At 38.3% G+C, this 20,770-nt stretch overlaps 2 protein-coding genes across 8 annotated transcripts in view; one reads left to right on the forward strand and one right to left on the reverse strand.

Moving 5' to 3' along the window:
* LOC113541512 (septin-5) lies at positions 1–11,016 on the forward strand. Of its 6 annotated transcripts, none has more exons than XR_008303884.1 (12): positions 1–2,045; positions 2,194–2,290; positions 2,401–2,487; positions 3,890–4,013; positions 4,608–4,742; positions 4,841–4,958; positions 5,044–5,145; positions 5,330–5,426; positions 6,847–7,257; positions 7,977–8,070; positions 9,707–9,753; positions 10,708–11,016. XR_008303884.1 is itself a non-coding variant. In XM_053240195.1 (12 exons), exons 1-11 carry the CDS (start codon positions 1,692–1,694, stop codon positions 9,707–9,709), a joined length of 1,374 nt encoding a protein of 457 aa, XP_053096170.1. In that variant the 5' UTR covers positions 1–1,691; the 3' UTR covers positions 9,710–9,753; positions 10,708–11,016. The 6 variants fall into 6 exon arrangements, 3 of the variants coding, with proteins under 3 accessions (XP_053096170.1, XP_026794313.2, XP_053096169.1); XM_053240195.1 differs by having other exon boundaries at positions 6,847–7,009; XM_026938512.3 differs by lacking the exon at positions 9,707–9,753 and having other exon boundaries at positions 1–303; positions 1,737–2,045; positions 6,847–7,009.
* The window catches only part of mntb (MAX network transcriptional repressor b), a 19,960-nt gene continuing 10,206 nt past the window's right edge, over positions 11,017–20,770 (reverse strand). For both annotated transcript variants that reach the window (XM_026938510.3, XM_026938509.3), the window contains 2 exons: positions 14,511–14,703; positions 11,017–13,547 (listed from right to left, as the gene is read on the reverse strand). In XM_026938510.3, the coding sequence (XP_026794311.3) occupies positions 12,982–13,547; positions 14,511–14,703 (759 nt within the window). In that variant the 3' untranslated portion in view covers positions 11,017–12,981. The remainder of the gene's footprint in view (positions 13,548–14,510; positions 14,704–20,770) is intronic.

Here is a 20,770-nt window from a genome sequence, read left to right on the forward strand (position 1 = left end):
ATGTAGCAAAAAGATGTCAAATCTTAAGTAATAGTAATATTGTGAAAAAAAAGGTTAAATTGAAAAAAATTATTTAGGAAATAAAACATGACAGGGCATGCAGTGTATAAGATGAGAAAACTGTACAGAAAATCTCAGAAGGTCATTTAATCCCACGGAGAACAAGCACACTAAGGAAGACAGAGGCATCGACAAGCACAAAGAAGACGGCAACGCATTTGGGCTCCATTAGGTTTTCAGGACAGATGGATTATCCAAGACCAAGCACTGATCGCATCATCAGAGCAATGTTCAAACAACGTGGTGAGAAATAATAATTTATTTATTGTGTTCAGTCTTATTCATCTTTATTCTTTTTAAACACTAACGTTCATTCATGAAAGATTCTACACATTTGCCTACTGTAATCGATATTTAATTATCAAACAATCATTTGAACACAATTCTAGCTGTCAAAAATTTAAAATGTAGTAAATATACAGTATATAAAAACAGTAAGTCAGTCTAGGTGGTGCACGCTACTTGGACTTACATAGTCTTTAGGATTACAGTGCTTTCGTGCTTGAATGGTTATGTTGTCCCCCTTTTTTTCCATGCTTACACATGCACTCGGACTAGAACCTGAGGTATGGAAGCAGTGAATTAAGTTTAAAAAAGAAATCTTAATATGTTTTGCCCTAGATGTGAGCAAATAAAAAGAGCCTGCCTCCTGAAACCTGTCTCCAATGTCTTAATGCAGCTCAGGGAATTAGTGTGAGGATTTAATCCTGCTACAGCGACTGCTCACTAATCAGAAGTGACAGAATGAATACGCGCTGCTTACAGGACTAAGAGCTAAGAGTAGTAACATGCTGCATTTTCAGAGCAAACAGGATTTTGAAGAGCAGCCTATGAGGGGAATCTACTTTTAGTTTTGTTATTTAATGTACCTCTAGTGCATTTATCCACTTCAAATTTACACGCATAATGTCTTTTGACTTTGTAATTATAAGTATGAACAGACAATAGTATTCATAAGCATAAACAAATATGTGTTTAAAAAAAACATGGGATCATATACACAATTTTCTTTCAACTATTGCCAAAGAGTTCTGTTTTTGTTTCGTCTGACAAGAGTAAATTGTTCCAGCAAAGTTCTGATTTGTCTGAATGTTCATGTGCAAATTTTAGACATGCATCTCTGTGCTGCTTTTTTTTAGAAGAGGAGATTTGGGTGTAGAAACGGAGATGATTGCGGTGCTGTTCATTGCTTATTGTTCACTGTGTAACTGTTGTTCCTGCTGCTTTCAGGTCATCCTGCAACTCTTTTCCAGTCACTGCGGGCTTACGTTAAATAACAAAAACAAAAGTGTCTGAATACGACTTTCCCCTTACTGTATTTGAACAGTGTCATAAACTCACACTATCATAAGGATCACTCAATCAAAAAAATTGTTTAAGTGTGTTTTAGAAGCAATAACAAAGCAATACTGTAATTTCTAATGAGGTTGAAGACATGGGTGGGGGATCTTGGATCCTTCTCTATACAGAAGTTTATAATCTTTCAGACCACATGAATGCATTTATTTGAAGTATTATTTAGGGGTGTGAATAATTTTGCAAGATATTGTTAAGAGAAAATTATAACTGTTATTAGAATTATTTTTCTTAGTGGAAAGTGGACTGCAAAATAGAAATACACACTCAAAAATATGAATGTCCTTAATCTCAGTAAACTTTCTGTGTGCGTTGATCAGTTGTCCAGTTTATCTATAGAGGGTCCAGAGGATGCAGAGCTGGTGTATACCATGAGAGATCTGCCCCCCAGAGCAGGACACACATTTCCTAGCCGAGAGACACATGTGATGGACAGGGACCCGGATGGCAGAACCCGTCCTCACACTCCTGGCACTTTTATGCGTCGAGTGGGAAAGAACCTGCAGGGCTCAGAACCAGACCTGCTGCACCGCTGTCACTTCAGTTCCACCAGCTCTCTAGAGCCTCCGCTTAGTCCCTCCCGATCTAAGAGCCCATGGAGTAGACAAGATCCATATGATTCCCCTGAGGTAAGGTTTGAAATCTTCAAGAGGGAGTCTGAGATGTCTTGTGTTTTATGTGATGAGCACAAAAATTCAAACATGGTCTATGTCAAGGTCTGCGTCACCCTTGTAATATGTCTGTTAGTCAGTAATTAGTCTATGTAATTGTTTTAAGGACCAAGATAAGGAATATGTGGGATTTGCAACACTTCCCAACCAAGTACACAGGAAATCTGTGAAAAAAGGCTTTGCCTTTACGCTGATGGTAGCTGGTGAGTTCACAGCATCTCAAAGTTAACATTAAGTGAGAAGAAAGGTCGCAGTTAAAATGTTATTTTATTAACACATACTTCTTTGTAATTGTTTTACAAAACCTCTCTAGGGGAGTCTGGTTTAGGAAAGTCCACGTTGGTCAACAGCCTGTTCCTAACAGATCTCTATAAGGGCAGGACACTGCTGAATGCAGAAGGTAAGTCAGAAAGGTTTCATATGTGAAACTACTGAGCAAAATGCAAGCAGTACACAGTTTTGTGACTCATACTCATATATCTCTTATATCTGTTAGATATTATATTTATTATTTCAACAAATAAAATATTTTGGAGTATGTAAGATGTATAAGAGATACATGAGATACATTTTAATGTATTAATGCTTCAATAAACAATATCATCAGTAAACAGTAAATGAACCAGCGTTATCCCAAGAGATCATTTTTATCTGTTGTCTCTGGTCAGATGGTATAACACACCCTAAAATAGCTGGCACTTAAAAGTACAAATTAACACTGACATAAGACAATACAGCACACACACAATAATACAAATACATGCAGCAGAGTACAGTGACAAAAAAATGCATAAGATAAAACAGCTTATACCATAGTGCTCAGAGGGTGTTGATTAATCTTCTATAACAGTACAGCTCTGAGAATATTTTATCTATTAATGCACTCGTACTAATATGTTATTGTTTCCAGTGTAACAGCTCATTCACAGGGACTTAAATGGCAGACACTTCACATAATGGATTTAAAAACTTGTGCAATCACTGATATGGTGAAGTTTTCTGTAAGAATACATTTATTTCACATCTTTGGAAGAAATCTCCAGTGTCAGCGCTTTTATAATTGTCAGAGTTAAAGCAGTTTCTGTCTTATTAACTCCAAGAGAGAGAGAAAAAGAGAGGCTGGTGAGGGAACGACTGTTTATAGCTGTTTTAACGTAACATGAACTACATTGTTTTGCAGATTAAATGTATCTGTAAACAGATAAAAAGTATGACGTGACTTTATTTACTGAACAAGAACGGCAAAGTTGTTAGCTCTGGCAAATTGCTGTGGTATAAGAGGAACAAAACACTTTGGGATTGGCTGTTATTGGAAAATAATCAAATTCATCACACCACCCTGTTGTAACAGCGTGTCCTGTCATGCTTTACAGTAGAAATACACACACAATTGGGAGCACAAGCAAGGCATTCATGAAGCAACACAGTTCATTTAACTTTTAAAATATTATGAAATAAAAAGCATGCAGTTAGTACAGCAAGATAAGGAGATGAAACGAGCCGGGGAAAAGATAAACAACCGCATGATCAGTACGATATCTCATCTGATTATCAGTGAGCCATAATTTCAACTGACCTGTAAAATAAGTCGGTAATCTCTTGTGTGTGTACTGGTACTGTATTCCATTCTAGAGAATACAAAAACAAGTCTTTTGAAGAGGAAGACACAATCTCCCTCTATTCTACCACTTGTATACTGATACATGTTTGTTCTCTGTGTAATAAACCTTTAAAATGGAGGAGCAGCACAATCCGAATTAAGAAATATTGTGTATTTGCCACTTTGTTTTCCCTGCACACAGAAAGGATCACCAAAACAGTGGAAATCACCAAACATACCATTGGCATTGAGGAGAAAGGCGTGAAACTCAAGCTCACCATTGTGGACACGCCAGGCTTTGGAGATGCTGTCAACAACACCGATAGGTCATGATACAATATAAGTTCATAAGTTTGTGGACACCTGACCGTCACATCCATATGCAGTTCTTCCCCAAACTGTTGCCACAAAGTTGGACACACACAATTGTATAGGATACCTTAGTATGCTGTAACATTACAATTCCCCTTCACTGGAACTAAGAGGCCCAAACCTGTTCCAGCATGACAGTGCCCCTGTGCACAAAGCAAGCTCCATGAAGACATGGTGTGTGAAGATTGGAGTGGAAGAACTGGAGTGTCCTGCACAGAGCCCTGACCTCAACCCCACTGAACACCTTTGGGATGAACTGGAACACCGACTGCACCCCAGACCTCCTCACCCAATATCAGTGTCTGATCTCACTAATGCTCTTGTAGCTGAATGAACACAAATCCCCACAGCCACGCTCCAAAATCTAGTGGAAAGCCTTCCCAGAAGAGTGGAGCTTATTATAACTGTAGAATGGGATGCTTAGAAAGCAAGTAATGGTCAGGCGTCCACAAACTTTTGGCCATATAGTCTAAAGCAGGCCATAGCTGTTTTTTTTTTGTTTGTTTTTGTTTTTTTCTTTAAAACATGTGTTTTTATACTCTTGATAGCTGGAAGCCAGTAGTGGATTTTGTCGACCTTCAGTTTGAGCAGTATTTCAGGGACGAGAGTGGGTTGAACCGCAGGAACATTCAGGACAACCGAGTGCACTGCTGCCTCTATTTCATCTCACCATATGGTCATGGGTAAAAAAACAAAAACAAAGCAAAATTTATTGTATAAGAATTTATTACTTCATTATTAAATTCATCATATTATCTATTTATCATAACTGTGTCTCCAGCCTCAGGCCGGTTGACGTGGAGTTTATGAAGGCGCTACATGAGAAGGTTAATATAGTGCCTTTGCTGGGCAAAGCAGACTGCCTCACACCACTGGAAGTTTCACAGAAGAAAAAAAAGGTGCGTATGTAACCATCTTGTGTTCATGTCACAACAGTGTATGGTTTTTATGACAGAGTGGCTTTAAGTGCCCTTTCCTATCCAGATACGAGAGGAGATTGAGAGGTTTGGCATCAACATCTACCAGTTCCCTGAGTGTGACTCAGATGAGGATGATGAAGTTAAAATCCAAGATCAAGATCTGAAAGTGAGCAAATGATTAGTACATTTAATTTTTTAAATGTCAAGCACCAAAAATGTTGGATATTAAGTGAACTCAAGGCCACCATTATAATTGTAAAATGTACTGTAATTCTTTGTATTCTTTGTCTTCAGTTGTTTGCTGTTAATTTGCGGTCTGATTTGTCTATTGTGTGCTCTCTTCTCTGAAGGATAGTATTCCCTTTGCTGTGGTCGGCAGTAACATTCTTGTCGAAATCAAAGGCAGGAGAGTCCGAGGCCGCGCGTATCCTTGGGGTGTGGTAGAAGGTATTTTTTAGCCATGTACTTTTCACTTTTTTTTGTTCCTTATAGATTGTGTGACTGACTAGGCCTGTCACAAGCATGGAAGTTTGTCTGACACATTATTTGCGATTGATAATAGTTGTTTATGAATACAATACCAAACAGCTATTTGTTAGTACTGAATAGAAGTAAATTTCAGTCTGTCTTTTAGACTAAAAACATTGCGAATGGAAGACTTGACATAAACAGTAGCTTATATTATATAAAATAAGTAATTGGACAAATATGTTACAGCACAATAAATAATGTACTATAGCAATAAACACACCACAGTGCTGCTGAATCCTTGATTCTAATTGGACAGAAGTTTTTTATTAAATTTCTATATTTCTGGCTTCCCATATGACATTGTTTCTATAGTATCAACATACCCAAGGGCTTGTATGTTGGATACTCCACATAACAAGATTAAAAAGCGTGCGTAATGTTTGATAGTGACGCTTTTTGTGAGAAGAAGTTTGCTTTGCATTTTTGGGAAGAGTCTCCAGTGTCGGTGCTTTCCAGCAATCTGAGGTAAAGGACAGAGAAATTGCAGTTTCTCTGTAACAAGCTGCATTATTAACGTCAAGAAAGAAAGAGAAAGAGAAAAAGAGAGGCTGGTGAGGGAACCATTGTTTACTAAGTGATAACAGGAACTAACGTGTTTTACGGATATCCCACAACATTAAACATGACTATAAATGAATAAGAAGTATGATATGTTGTTCTTTAACTACTAAAAAAAAATTGTTGGCAAATTTCAGGTATAAAAGTAACAAAAAAATATGGGAAATGCTTTTTATGGAAAATATTTAACTTCAGGGTGGTAACAGGAATCACACCACCCCATTGTTGATTACTTTCCTATAACAGCGCACCCCACTGTGCTTTATTTTAAACTTAACGTACTAAATCTGGTCATCTAGGACAGTTTTTAGTGAAAGCACTCAGTATTACTGTTACATGCCAAAACATGACTGAAAATAGTTATGCATTGAATGCATTGTTTGAACATGGCACAACAGTTTTAATGTAGAAACTAATGAAGAATCTACGCTGTGTATATGTTGGCTACATACAGTATTTAAAAAAAACAGATGAGTGTGGAATCAAACAAAAATGATTGCAGTCACATTAAATATTAATATTCAGTTGGAATAATTGTGATTGTGTGATGAGATAATAATTGTGACTCTAACACATACTCTTCAACAGAATATTTCTCAGCATGAGCAGGACAATTCAGAGAATGAAAATAACAGGAAATCACCATAGTTTTGCCCTACTACCTTTAAAAGCTGCTGAATCATCAAATATTCAATCACTTACTCATTTTATTGCCTAACGGTCCCATACAAACTGCACTACATTATATTGCTGATGATTTGTGACTTTTTTTTTTTAGTGGAAAACCCCACCCACTCGGACTTCCTGAAGCTTAGGAACATGCTGGTTCGTACCCACATGCAAGACCTGAAGGACGTGACGCAGGAAACCCATTATGAGAACTACCGCTCTGAGTGCATCCGGAACATGACACGCATGGTGGTCAGAGAGAGAAAACGCAGGTCTGCACACAATACACAACAGGTCACTAACTCATATGCTAAAGATCTACCTTCCTGACACAAGGGTCCACAAGGATGTCTGGTGCTTGGAAACTTTATTTTGGAAGGCAGTATGATGGTAGGTGAAGGTTGAAGGTCGCAATGTGATTGGCTAGTTACCCTTCCATGTGTACTCATTTCCATACACCGCTTTCCACCAGGAAAACAAACTTTTAAACACAGTGACCCATTGAGCCTTTTAGAGCAAGGTAAGGTAATCACTGGATTAAAGATGATTTATTGCATTAACATCTTTAAAAATGATTAGTTTTGTTTGAAACAGTGGCAAGTAAACATAGTTGGTATATTTGCAGTGTTAGTAAAACAGTTAACAGATAATTACAGTGAGATAGTACCAAACTCACTAGCTCATGAAACTAGCTCTACCTAAATACTTCATCCCTTAAGTAAGCCTTTGTAGGAATAAATGTTAGCTACAAACACGTTCATTCTAATAATGGACATGGTTTTTAAGCGATGAATTCATGCCTGTACTTTTCAAGATTTATTTCCGTTAAGTGAAATGTAAATTTTAGATTTCCATAGTGCCCCAATGACTTGTTTTCTATCTTCTTATGGTAAAAGCTAAAAAAAAAATTAAATACATCTCTTTTAAATTCCAGTCTTCGTTTTGCTCACATCCCAATTATTGTCCATTAAGGGTTAAATCTACAGCCATGGTTGTGTTTGACAGCAGTAATGTGTTATCTAGAATCCAAGGGCATAAGAAGGTCTCTAGAAAGAAACACAGATGTCTCTAGTACCACAAATGTGAATAAACACATTCATTGTGTGTATTATCGTGTGTTTGATTGAGATGTAAAGCAGTCAGTTTGGTTTTGGGTTCAGTTACACTATAGGTTGAGAACAAGGTTAAGACTATACAGGACTTTTTGTTGTAGCTTATTTCTTTCTCTACTCATGGCAGTCTGTGTAACTATCTGAGAGAGAGCAATACAGACTTACCTCTGGTGCCTTTGGACGATGAAACAGAGCAGCTCATTTGGGAGAAGGATGAGGAGGTAAGAAAGCTGTTCAACTGTTTGCATTCGTTAAGTGTGGTGAGCATTAGGGGTGTAACAATCGGACGATTTGGAACGTTGCAACGACTGAAAAGGTTTGGAATGAATCGCGGCAATAATCATAAATCGATTGTGGATTATAAGTGATTATAAATTTCAGCAAAAAAAAGCTAAATACGAGAGAAATTATAATCAAAAAAGGACAGATAGCTGATGTGTAAAAAGAATTCACATTTTGAAATTATTCAATTATTCATAATATTTTGAAATAAATTATGTAAATACTTTAATAGACTAGCACTTGGATGATTTGCGTATAACTCTGATACTTAAAATAGTCCTTCTCAGTGTCATAATCATGATGAATTAACGGCAGGCAGGTTCTGAGCAGAGTTGGTCACATATCGATTGGAGGCTACTAAATCTAATTGTATTGCATGACATTGGATTCAAAGTTTTCAAATTTCGAATCATTGCCTTGAGAATTCAAATCGTCTCGTATTGCGTGGAAGCCTGAGGTTTACACCCCTAGTGGGTTTTATGATGGATATAAAAAGTCTACACACCCCTGTTAAAATGGCAGGTTTTTGTGATGTAAAAAAATGAAACCAAGATAAATCATGTCAGAACTTTTCCCACCCTCAATGTGAAATTACAACGGCTAAAAATTAAATGAAAAAACAATCAAAAACATTTTCTGATTTATTACACCACTCAGTCATTTTTGGCTAAGAGTCTATCAGCATGGCACATCTTGACTTGGCAATATTTTCTCAGTCTTTGTTGCAAAAACATTCTAGATACGTCAAACTGTAAGGGCATCGCCTGTGCACAGCCGCTTCAGGTCACCCCACAGATTTTTAGTTGGATTCAGGTCTGGGCTTTGGCTAGGTCATTCAAAAACACTGATCTTCTTTTGGTTAAGCCATTCCTTTGTTGATTTAGATGTATGCTTTGGGTCATTGTCGTGCTGAAAGGTGAAATTCCTATTCATCTTCAGCTTACTAGCAGACACCTGAGGATTTTGCACTAAAATCGACTGGTATTTGTAGCTATTCATGATTCCCTCCACCTCGATAAAAGCCCCAGTTCTGGCTGAAGAAAAGCAGCACTAAAGCATGATGCTGCCACCACCATGCTTCACCGTGGGCATGGTGTTCTTTTGTTGATGTGCTTTTTTTTGCACCAAACATACCTTTTAGTATTATAGAATTATTACACTTTTTGGAACTGGTCTCATAACACATCAGACCCTAACACATTTTGCTACACGGTTTGGGGTGATTTAGTTGAGCTTGGATTTTTTTGTGTGAAAGGGCTTCCGACTAGCCGCCTGGCCCCATAGCTCAGACATGTGAAGAATACGAGAGATTGTCGTCACATGCAGAGAGTAAACAGTACTTGTCAGTACTTGTCAGATATTCCTGCAGCTTCATTAATATTGTCGTTAGTCTCTTGGCAGCCTCCCTGGTAAGTTTTTATCTTGTCCTTTTGTAAATGTTGGAGGGACGTCCTGTTTTTGGTAATGTCACTGTGGTGCTCTATTTTCTCCACTGATGGTGATGATGGCCTTCATGGTGTTCCATGGTATATCTAATGTTTTGGAATTTTTTTGTACCCCTCTCCTCCTCGACAGTGAGCTCTTTCCAGACCATGGCTTCAGCAGTTGGATGAAACCCAGATGTGAGTAAAATCCTACAGAAACAGCTGGTCTTCATTTGGGGTTAATCAGAATAATTTCACTGATGACAGCTGTGTGATAATTACTTTTGAACATGAGGTTGAATGTGATGTGAACACAGCCTCATCCCCAATTATAAAAGGGTGTGCACACTTATGCAACCAGGTTATTGTAACTTTTTTATTTTTCCTATTTTTCCCTAAAATGTTTCTGATTGTTTTTCACTTAATTTTTATACATTGTAGTGAGGGTGGAACGTGACATGATTTATCTTGGTTTCATTTTTTTTTACATCACAAAAACCTGCCATTTTAACAGGGGGTGTGTAGACGTTTTATATCCATTGTATTAAAAATTTATCTCCAACCAAAAACCTATAGGCCTGGAGCGCTTCTCACTGACAGTCCTTAAAAAGTATAATACAGCTGGACCAACCAGATGTTGCCATCTTTCCTCTTGTCTTTTTTTTAACTGCAAATGTATATATTACACTATATAGCCAAAAGTTTGTGGACACCTGAACATCCCATTCCAGATTTATTCCCCTTTTGCTGTTATAATAAGCTCCACTCTTCTGGGAAGGCTTTGCACTAGATTTTGGAGCGTGGCTGTGGGGATTTGTGTTCATTCAGCTACAAGAGCATTAGTGAGGTCAGGCGCTGATGTTGGGATGTCGAGGAGGTCTGGGGTTCAGTCGGTGTTCCAGTTCATCCCAAAGGTGTTCAGTGGGGTTGAGGTCAGGGCTCTGTGCAGGACACTTGAGTTCTTCCACTCCAACCTTCACACACCATGTCTTCATGGAGCTCGCTTTGTGTGGTGAAGGTCCACATATGGGTGTGATGGTCAGGTGTCCACAAACTTTTGGCCAGATAGCGTATATAAGTAGCAATACTGTAGGTATGGTTTAGATGGAGTAATTTACTATCTGATTTGGTTTGTGTGTGTTTTATGTGCAGCTACAAAGAATGCAAGAGATGCTGCAAAGGATCCAAGAGCAGATGCAGCATGGAAACTGAAACAGAATATGACACATCCAGTTATTAATTTGTAAAAATAAGTAAATAAATAAATAAATAAAAATTTAAAAAAGGAGAACCTGGACAATTAGCATGCAAAGTATTTGCTCTGCAGTGTAGTTTGCTTACTTACATATCAAGTACCGTCTGTATAAATTTTATCCAATGACAAAAATAATAAAAAAAAGAATACAGCACAAATAATTTTGTAAATGTAAGATTTATTATGAATAGTCATTATGTTTTTTTTAATTACTCTAGCATATTTCAACATTATTACTGTTTTATTTCATGGTGGACAATTAGATTTTAATGCAGCCCAAAATGTACAGGCGATATATAACTTAAACTTTCTCCATAGGGAAAAATGCAGATTTTTATATATGTATATATAATATCAATGTTAGAATGAGGTCTAATGGTCCCCACCACATCATACAGTATTAGACATGGTCCCAAAAAAAAAAAAAAAGGAGGGGATCAACGTTAAACAAAACAAAAATTTGCAATCTACATGCAAAACCAGGCAACAGTGTAATCCTCAAATACATACACGTATATGTGAATGCGTGCATATCCATCACATTTATATATACACATACATAGACAATATTTTAAAAAATGAAAATACTACTAAATTTTTACAAAAGTGTAAGCGATTTCTTTTACTGAATATAAAGCACAGCATGTATCGTTCACTCTTCCTGTCATCAGATTCAGGGAAAAATTTTCACATCTAAAGTGGACATAAGCACATGACTTTCTCACCTAGGCGTGTAAATCAAAGCCCCAGACTTGCTTTTTTTTTTTTTTTTTTTCTTTTGAAGGAGGTGGGGATTGTAAATTAAGAGCAGGGTATCACAGTGTTCTGGTTAAAGTTGATAGTACGTAGCAATGAGACACAGTACATCAGAGCATCAAATCCGCTTTAGCAGAGTTTTTCATTCTGTAGTAAAATAAACATTTTTTTGTAGGATAACTGCAAATAATAATATTTTTTAAAAAAAGGAAAGTACCATAAGGAAACAACACAAGGACATGAGTGTCCTTGGTCACATGAGTGTTACATGGTACATGGATGTTGGGAAGATAGCATCGTGTATAGGTATCATCGATGTAAAGCTGAAGTGGCAGATAAATTAAAAGAGTAAAATGTAAAAAAGTTGACGAAATGTTCATACAATGAATACCACCTCCTTAAAGTAAGCTCATACACACATACACACACGCGCACACAAAACATGACCATGCATCAGGCGGCTTTTCTAAAAAAGAAATCCAAGGACAAGCTCTCACATACAGTATATTGACATTCATACAACAGGTATAACTAGAGGAGCAACGTGAGATTGCTTCTCTGCGGAAGTGAATCGCATGTCCAGTAGAAGACTTCAGAAATTTAGTGGTATATCGCATCGTGAAAAAATATTGGCAACACAATTATAATGGAAGAAATGCGGTTATAGGCTAACTGCTTGATTATGTTTTGAATGTTTCAGTGCTTTCCTGGTTGCTGAATGTTCTGTCGTCTTTTCATTTCACAGTCCGTGTTTGAAGGACAGCAATCACGCCCATTATCGCTGCCTGCGGTTGACATTGCTAAAAGGACATGTTGATAAGTCGAGTCGTCCTTCTGAAAAAGCTCAGCAGGACCATGTTTAAGCAGCAGAGGGCGCCATTAGACTTAGACCATGGGTTAGGCACTTCTAGATTTAGGTATTATCAAATGTCAGCCCAGTAATGAATAATATGTTCTGGTAATAATGCAAAAAATCATGCATTCTCATTGACTGTGATCATCTCTGATTTTTGTGTTCATAATTTTTTTTTCTTTACATTTCTACCTTTTTTTGGTGACTGGGTGAGAAAGTGATGCCTGAGACATTTAAGTACATTAGCTAATCAGAGGAGCAGGACTGGAGAGGGAGTGAAACGGGTTCTTCGTTTCTAGCACCTCCGTCACTCGCTGCGAATAACCAACACCCATCGTTTCATGACTCTAAGGTCTGCAAGTGCATCACGTTTCTCATTCAGTCTACGCGACCAGAGTCATTTCCATGTTTAGGCATGCCATGAGGCATGCTCACAATGCAAAATCAGTAACAAAGTCCTGTGCTCTTCTGATCATCCAGATGTTCTTCACATGCCACAGATCTCACACACACACACACACACACACACACACACACACACACACACACAAACCTGCATGTCTCATGCTAGCTTAAGTGTGCTGACAGGAAAAGGCGGTACGGTCACCATAGTCACTGGGTTAAGCACGGCCTGCCCCACGAGACCTGCGTGATGATGGGCCACTACAGCCGTGGGCTTTCCCACCACGGTGCCCTGCTGACCCACTGCTGCACCGTTAACATGACTGTGGCTCTGGGGCTGCTGAGCCAGCGTCTGTGTAATGTGGCCCAGCACTGGCGGCTGCGAGACAGCCACTGGCTGTGGGTAAAGGGCCACTGGATGCACGGTTATGTGGCCAATGGATTTGGAAGCAGCCGGTAGCACGTGATTGACCGCCTGGATGACGGAGGCGTGAGAGACAGAGGCGTGCGCGATGACACTGGGTTGAGGAGCGATGGCTGTGTTCTGGGGCTGGGGAGGGGTGGACGGTTTGTGCTGGAAGGCAATGTGGGAGGGGAGGATAGACGGAGGAGGAGGAAGAATGGGGCCGCGTGGCTCAGGCAGTGCCGGCTGACATCTCAGGGCCGAGGAGCGGGATGAGGACGGGGCTCCATCTTCTGCGTCCTGTTCGAAGTTGTCTTCGCCTTCTGCAGAAAGACAAAATGGAGTATTGAGATTCTCTTTATGGTAATTATGTAATACATTTAATACAGTGCAGTATTTATCTATATCATACAAACAAGAAACACTCAACTTTTCACTTTACATTTTAGTTTACGGCAGTTGGCATGGTGAATTAAAATATTTCTACTGATATAATTTTCCACCATAGACATGTCCTGATATGAGATTTCTATAGCATTTTCCCTCAGAAGGCCTCATTTATCAAACTGGGTGAAAGCAGATTTATTCGTAAATCATTCACAGGAGCATTTTCACAAGAAATATGGTATTCAGGAAAATATAGTTTGGAAAAATTTTTTGTATCTTAAGGAGATAAGTAATGTGAACCTCGATCAGTCGGGTTCAATTCGTATAATTGGTGATAAAACCAAATATATGATTTTACGAATTTAAATTGCATATTAATTTCAACTGGACACAAATTTAAAGGAAATTTTGTGAAGCTCAGTCATTTCATATTAATCACTTGTAAGAAGGCAATCCATAATAAATTACGACAAATAAGACTAGCTATTCAGTTAGAAAAAATGAAATGTCGACGCGCTGTAATGGCTGAGCTGCATTACTGGAATATTGAACACGCTGCACTTAGGATGCACTCTCTCGCTCTTCCTCTGGGAGCTTTCCTTTTTTATGGAGTTGTATACGTGTCACTACAAGCAAATCAGATGTGCCATGAAATAGTAGTAATTTAAATAAAGTAATTTACATCTGATTAGCATTTATCATGATGCACATGAGGATGAGGAAAATCAGCGTTACCGAAATGTTTGTAAATCCGGCAGGAAGGTGTAGTTCAGCTTGATCTATAAAAACTTTTCCACACAATCTTACTAAAAGCCTGATAAATGAGACCGAATATGTTTCCCAAGACTGAAAGAACTAAGACATTATTATGCTCGTCTGAATGAGTAATGACGCAGTACCTGATGCTGTTGATGTGGAAGCCTGGTCGTCTTCAGGTTGGACCGTTTGCCGGAGGATGCGGTCGATCTCCATGATGTCCATGCACTGGCTCAAATCATTCTTCAGCTCGGCCAGTCTCTGCTGAGTGGCAATCTTCTCCCTCGCCAGCTTCTCCATCTCATGCTCATAATCCTTCTCCTTACGCTTTAGCGTCTACATGCAAAACATAAAAAAAAAAAAGAAAAGAAAAGAAAAACATAGGAAAATGACATAATCCATATATTCCATAGTCTAAAGTGGATATTCCTGGTTTCATGCAATGCAAAAGGCACAAAATATTTTTTAAAGCCTACAATATAGCAAGTTATATTAATGTTAAGTAATGTGGAAAAGTTATTCATAAACAAAATGTACTTAGATTTATTTGAATAGATTAATTAATGTATTCAATTATTACTGAATACATTGCTGTCACTGTATACTCAGGTAGTGCTTTTTTAATTATATGAAAAAAAAAAAAAAAATAATAATAAAGTTGATGGAAATAAAACAATTCTCATTTTTGATGATGTTTTTGGTCATTTAAGGACAGCAGTGGCTTTGCAGTTACTGCTGGACATTAGGACTGCTCCCACTATTACAGTTTTTAAATCAACACTCAAAATGTATTATATATGTAAGCGTTTCGATCTTTTAAATCTTTTTGGATGTCTGTCTATAATGTCTATTTGTTTAACCTTCCTGCAGTTGTAGGTTTTCTTCCTGCACTTTGGTTTTACAAGGGTTTTACAAAAATAAAACTTACTAATTCACATTTCCTCTGTACTTCCTATCCTAAAAATTAATCAGCAATAGATTGTTGATTGTTGTCTTGTTCTACGTTCGAGGCATATAAATAGATCTTTGGTTGAAAAAAAAAAAAAATCGGGTCAGGATGAAGACACCTCTAGACTAAAGCTCTTTTTGGCACATTGTGTACAGGGTTTATATTGTTATTGATGTGCTTCCTTTGTTTATTCTCTTTTTCCTCTTCCTTCCCCAACGAAGCCCCGCCTCTTCCCAACATCCTCAGCGGAGTGGCCGTGGCCCACAGGGATTAACTACAGCATTCTGTTTCAGCCAACAGGCTCTTCCAGAGCAAACCTGCTTGACTGCTTCAGTAAGAGAGCTCCACATCACTGTCTCAGCTGAGCGTAAGGTGTGTGTCAGCTTTGTGTTGGTGGGTGTGTCATCTCCCATATGTCATAACCTCTCTCTTATGTTCCTTAAGTACTCAAAGGAGCGCTAATCCGAAAGAAAAAACATGACGTGTTTGTTTTTACTGCTTTAGAAACTCGTTTTACTTAAAGCCTCTCCAAAATTTTATCGTGAAAGTATTTTTAGACTCTGGCCTACATTTTATTATTTTTTTTTTTTGATAGAGACTACAAAGCACTTCTTTAGGTCAGTTACTTTTACTTTTCTTAATGCTGTAACAGTCATAAAAAATATGAATAAAAAAGTTGAACTAAGGAGAGCTAAAGGGAAGAGTGGATGTGGGTCAAATTTACGTTTGGTCAGCTGATCAAATCACAAAAAATGGGAACATCCAGGCAAACAAGTGCCACAGTTACAGCATTCATCCTCCCTAACATTAATCATCGTATAAGACTTCCGCAAGACTTCACAAAGAATAGGACGAAACCATAATGTCTAGCTGCAGACAGATTTTACATAAATCAATTTAGGATGGGAAGTGTGCTCATGTTACAGCAAGTCCCCATGAAGTGGCTTCTTAGCTGCGATTTGATTCTGTATTTGAAGTATTTCCTTCTGAAAAGGAAGTCAGAGTGACGTGTTGAAATGCTTCACTGACTTACAACAGTCAACAGGGTTCGAGGTGCAAGGCACCCAATCTAAACAAACCTGACAGTAGCTTAGTGAACTAACTAAATATGGAGAACAGCGAAGTGATTAACAAGAGATGTGATAAAACACCTCTGAGAAGTGCCTGTCACATAATCACCACCTTCTCTCTTGTCAAAATGAATAAACTTCCACCATTTTTTTATTAACCAAGCAATGGCTGGAAAAGGGAATAGTGTGCAGGAAGACGCACTTCCAAAAACACACTGACAAACGGTGTTTACTACTAAAGAGCTACTACTGTAGAGCAAGACCCACCTCTGGGGGCGGGACATATACACAGGTAGATAGATAAATAGATACATAGATAGATAGATGTATTTTATTGATCCCTTAGGGGAAAATATATGGGTCTAGAGAGCATTTAATTGGACAGTCACTAAGATTTGCAGAATGATGAATCATCAACGAAATTTGATCATTTTCTCAAAAGTGACGAACTAGAAAATTAAAATGAGAATATCTCCAAAACCACTTTTTCTACATATAGTATTGTGTCCATGTTTATAACACTAAGGGACAGGTACAAAAATCTCTGAAACACCTATTTTGATTTAAGAGCGTTAAATCGCAGTCACATGCTTTTGTGAAAAAATACACTGTATGCTATGGAAAGCTGTTTAACTTGGCCATCTTCCCTCTGCCACAAAGAATGAGTGACTCTGCCACAAAGAGTAAGTGACAGCCCAGACTCCAGCCAGTTTCCTCCTTTTGCGCCGAAACACTGCGTTATGACACAACCATGTTTACATCAAATGAATAATACAGATAGAGACCAAGAGGAAAGACTGGCTATATTGCAGAGGCGCCAGTATCTACAGGTTGGCCTGAGGGTTTATTAATTCTGAGTACGGGATACACTTGAAAAAGCAGCAGTCTGAGCAAACAAGAAAAAAAATCCCCTGGCGGAAAAGACAAATCAGGGGAAAGGACACAAGGCGTGAAAGACTTTTTGCTTCTGGCTACTTTCACTTTCACGCCAGTTTTATCTACGTGATCTTCGACCTGTGAATTCATGAGCCTTTGTCTTGTGAGTAGAAAACAAGAAAGTTATTGTGATTTCTTGATTGGTAAAAAAAAAAAAAAAGAAGAAAGAAATCAATGTTGGAGCTGCTTATTATTAATTAGCAGTCACACCAGTCTTTTGCCTCGCTTTTTTTCCCTCCCCATTTTGGTGACCTGCCAAACAGCATCTTTTAGCATCTTAACATGCTTAGCATCTTTTCAAACTGCTGCTCATGCTGTGACACACCCTCAGAAGAAAGCGCTGTCTGTCCTCTTTCGCATACATGAGCTCGCAGGCGCCCATGATTGGTTAAAATCACTGTGATTGACAGGTGAAAGAGAGTATGCCACCCCTCCCACCCAGGGCACACGGCCAGATTTGCTCTCTAGACTTCTTGCCACGGACGGCTGATACCTCTGATACTGTAGTTGTACATGGTGTTTTTTTTAAAAAAAAAAAAAAAAAAAAAAAGATGATGGTGGGAAATAGAGTGCAAATAGTACAAAAAGAAGGAATCCTTGCAAAAAGAGAATGAGTGATTATATATTATTCAGGTAGCGTGTGGATGAATATATAAACACGGATATTAAGGGAATATGAAAGTAACTGCTGCAGTGTGAGAGAACAAGGAGCATGTGTGCGAATGTAGCTTGATCCAGGATTAGTGTGATTGGACTGTCTGGTCAGTGAGTCTGCCATAAGCCTTTCAGTGCAGAAACTCAACAGCACACACACACACACACACACACACACTGCATTCAACTTAACTGTTGAGATCCAAAAAGGTGCACTGACCAAAAGACTGATAAAAAGTGAAATGTAGCTTTATGAATAATCATACATGCACGAATGTTAAACACAGGTCCTGGGGAGGTAAAGCCCTACAGAGTATAGTGTTTTCCTTTTTTTTTTTTTTTTTTTTAAATAAAATAAAACTAAAAAACACCATTAGTGTCTTGGTAAAGTAAAGAAAAAATAAAGTGAATGAATCAGTCTCTTCAGTGCTGCAAACATTTTCTGTAGCATTATAAAAATGGCTACCCCATTCTGATACCATTCTCGATCTTGTCATTTCCATCTGAGCGCCAGCAAGTACAGAAGCAGCCAACTAATAAATAGCATTTCTTAATTAGACTCCAACAGTTCATTAGACTCAACCAGTAAATTACATGACTTTCAGACTGAAACGCATCATCTGGCTAATCTGATCCTACTGGCTGTTTCGTTTTAAAACCAGCCGCTTCGCTCATCCCGGGTCTATTTTTAATCCGGTAGCGTCACGCTATCCCTGCTTTATGCTCCAAAAATGGGTGTTTGCTTTTTGCTGGAACTGTCTCAGGATTTGAGCTTAGTTAGAAACTTTTCCGGAAGCAAAATGTCAAGAGTAATGAGTCCAGGAATAGAAAGCCAATGAGCTTGTGATATTTTTTTAAGTCTTGTGCAGAAATATAAAATGTCCTCAATGGTCCAGAGCATGAGGAGTGCTGAAAGTCCTTCTCTTCAGCAACAGTTTTGTTTTTTTGACATTGAGCCAAAGCAGGAATGTAACATGTTTACTGTTTTTTCCTATACAGTTAAATGTACAGATTCCTGTACAGAGAATTTGTACCATAAACAACTGCTCTTATGTTTACGTATTTAAATACAATTCATTTGAATGTGTATGTTACTTGTCAGACTACAGCTGGTTCTTGTCACTGCTGCTTTCAAGCAACAGGTTTGTTAAAAGTATCACTAACAGCGTTAAAGGTAATATACCAGGGGTCGCTACCTGGCGAACTGAGGTCTGGATGCAAAGTCAACCAAAATGGAAAAAAAAAAAAAAAAAAAACCTGTAGCAGAGCACTGAATGTCTGAAACTGTCCACAGTTCAGCTACTCCCATTTTTTGTAAACAGTGCAGCTTCTGTAGCAGATCCTCTATTGCAGTTTATCCAGTGCAGCTGTATCAATTATTTAGCTAAAAGCAGTTCATTGGTTCAGACACGAGGTATATTTTTCATTCCTATTACCCTCTCCTCTGAGCAGTGACGTGTTGAGATGGCTGGTATGGAAAACAAAAAGTCAACGATAAAAAAATATCCCATGGATTGACAAAAAAAATAAGGAATTAATTTTCCACTTCAAGTTCAAAACCCAAGTGTTCATCTGTTCAGAGTCTGTTGTGCTAGTCAAAAGTGGTTATGTTTATGTCAAGCACCAGTGAGAAACAAAACATAACCACTTCGAAATTTATGAATCTTATTCATAGCCATGAACTACTTATTCATGGCTAAGCATAAAAAGCGTATTAAAAAGTAAACGTTGTCGCAGTTCAGTCACGTTAGCTGCTTATCAGGACCTTTATATAAGCAAACTCGATGCCAGCAGCGTAGATAGTGATGCCTTCACCGACAACCAAGTCTAGTCCTTCTTGTTACTAATCTGTACGCCTCAAATACCCTTAAAATATAGTTCATATACAGGAAGAAAGCTATTGAAGAAAACTATTTCAGACATTTGACCTTACTGTGATCTTAAACCTTTCTGGTCACTCAAAATCTGAGTTCATGAAATGAGATCATCTCCTGGTTTCAATAATAATTCCATATAAATCCTACAAACATTAAACCACTTGTTCTTAAGACATCAGCCAGACAGTCAACCTGAAAAAACAAAAGTAACTACAGTATGTTTCCGTGTGTTTCCGAAGTATTTCATCTGTCAAAAGTGGTTATGTGAAGCCCCAGTGTGAAACAAAACAACCACTTTGAATTTATTTCTCTTATTTATAGCCATGAACTAGTCATTAATGGTTGAGCATTAAAACGTAAATTTATGTAAATTTAAGAATTTTGCAAAACTGGACCAACAACAACAACAACAAATTTTCATTAAATACCCCTGTAATAAACTATTGTCCCTGAATTAAAAGGAAGTGAAACATTTTACAAATGGCTCAACACAATTTCATAAAACAAACACTGGTATAAAAATTTCTACAAATATTGCACCGTCTCCTTCCCTGACTACGTCAGTGACTTTTGAACAGGAAGTGAATGAGGATCATGGGAGGTCATGTGACAGCACCCTTGTGCTCATGTACATGTATGTAATGGAGCTGCTGCTGACTGATCTCAGGTCAGTTTCGACCTGGTCTGCCTTTTGTCTTCCAGCTACTGAGCAGACAGTATCGCCAGGTCCCGCAGGATATCACCACGGCAACAGCTGGAACCCGCCGCAGTCTCCCTGGCAACGGAAGAGAAAGAGAGCAACGTGGCGACAGAGAAGGAGGCGGAGCCATGATGGCAGAACTGACTCGATTGGATGGTGCAACCTCTGCCATGTTCCACTCTGACACCTCTCAGACGCCCACCCCAGCACTCCTCCA

The sequence above is a fragment of the Pangasianodon hypophthalmus genome, chromosome 15, assembly GCF_027358585.1.
Source record: "Pangasianodon hypophthalmus isolate fPanHyp1 chromosome 15, fPanHyp1.pri, whole genome shotgun sequence".
In the NCBI taxonomy this organism is placed as follows: domain Eukaryota; kingdom Metazoa; phylum Chordata; class Actinopteri; order Siluriformes; family Pangasiidae; genus Pangasianodon; species Pangasianodon hypophthalmus.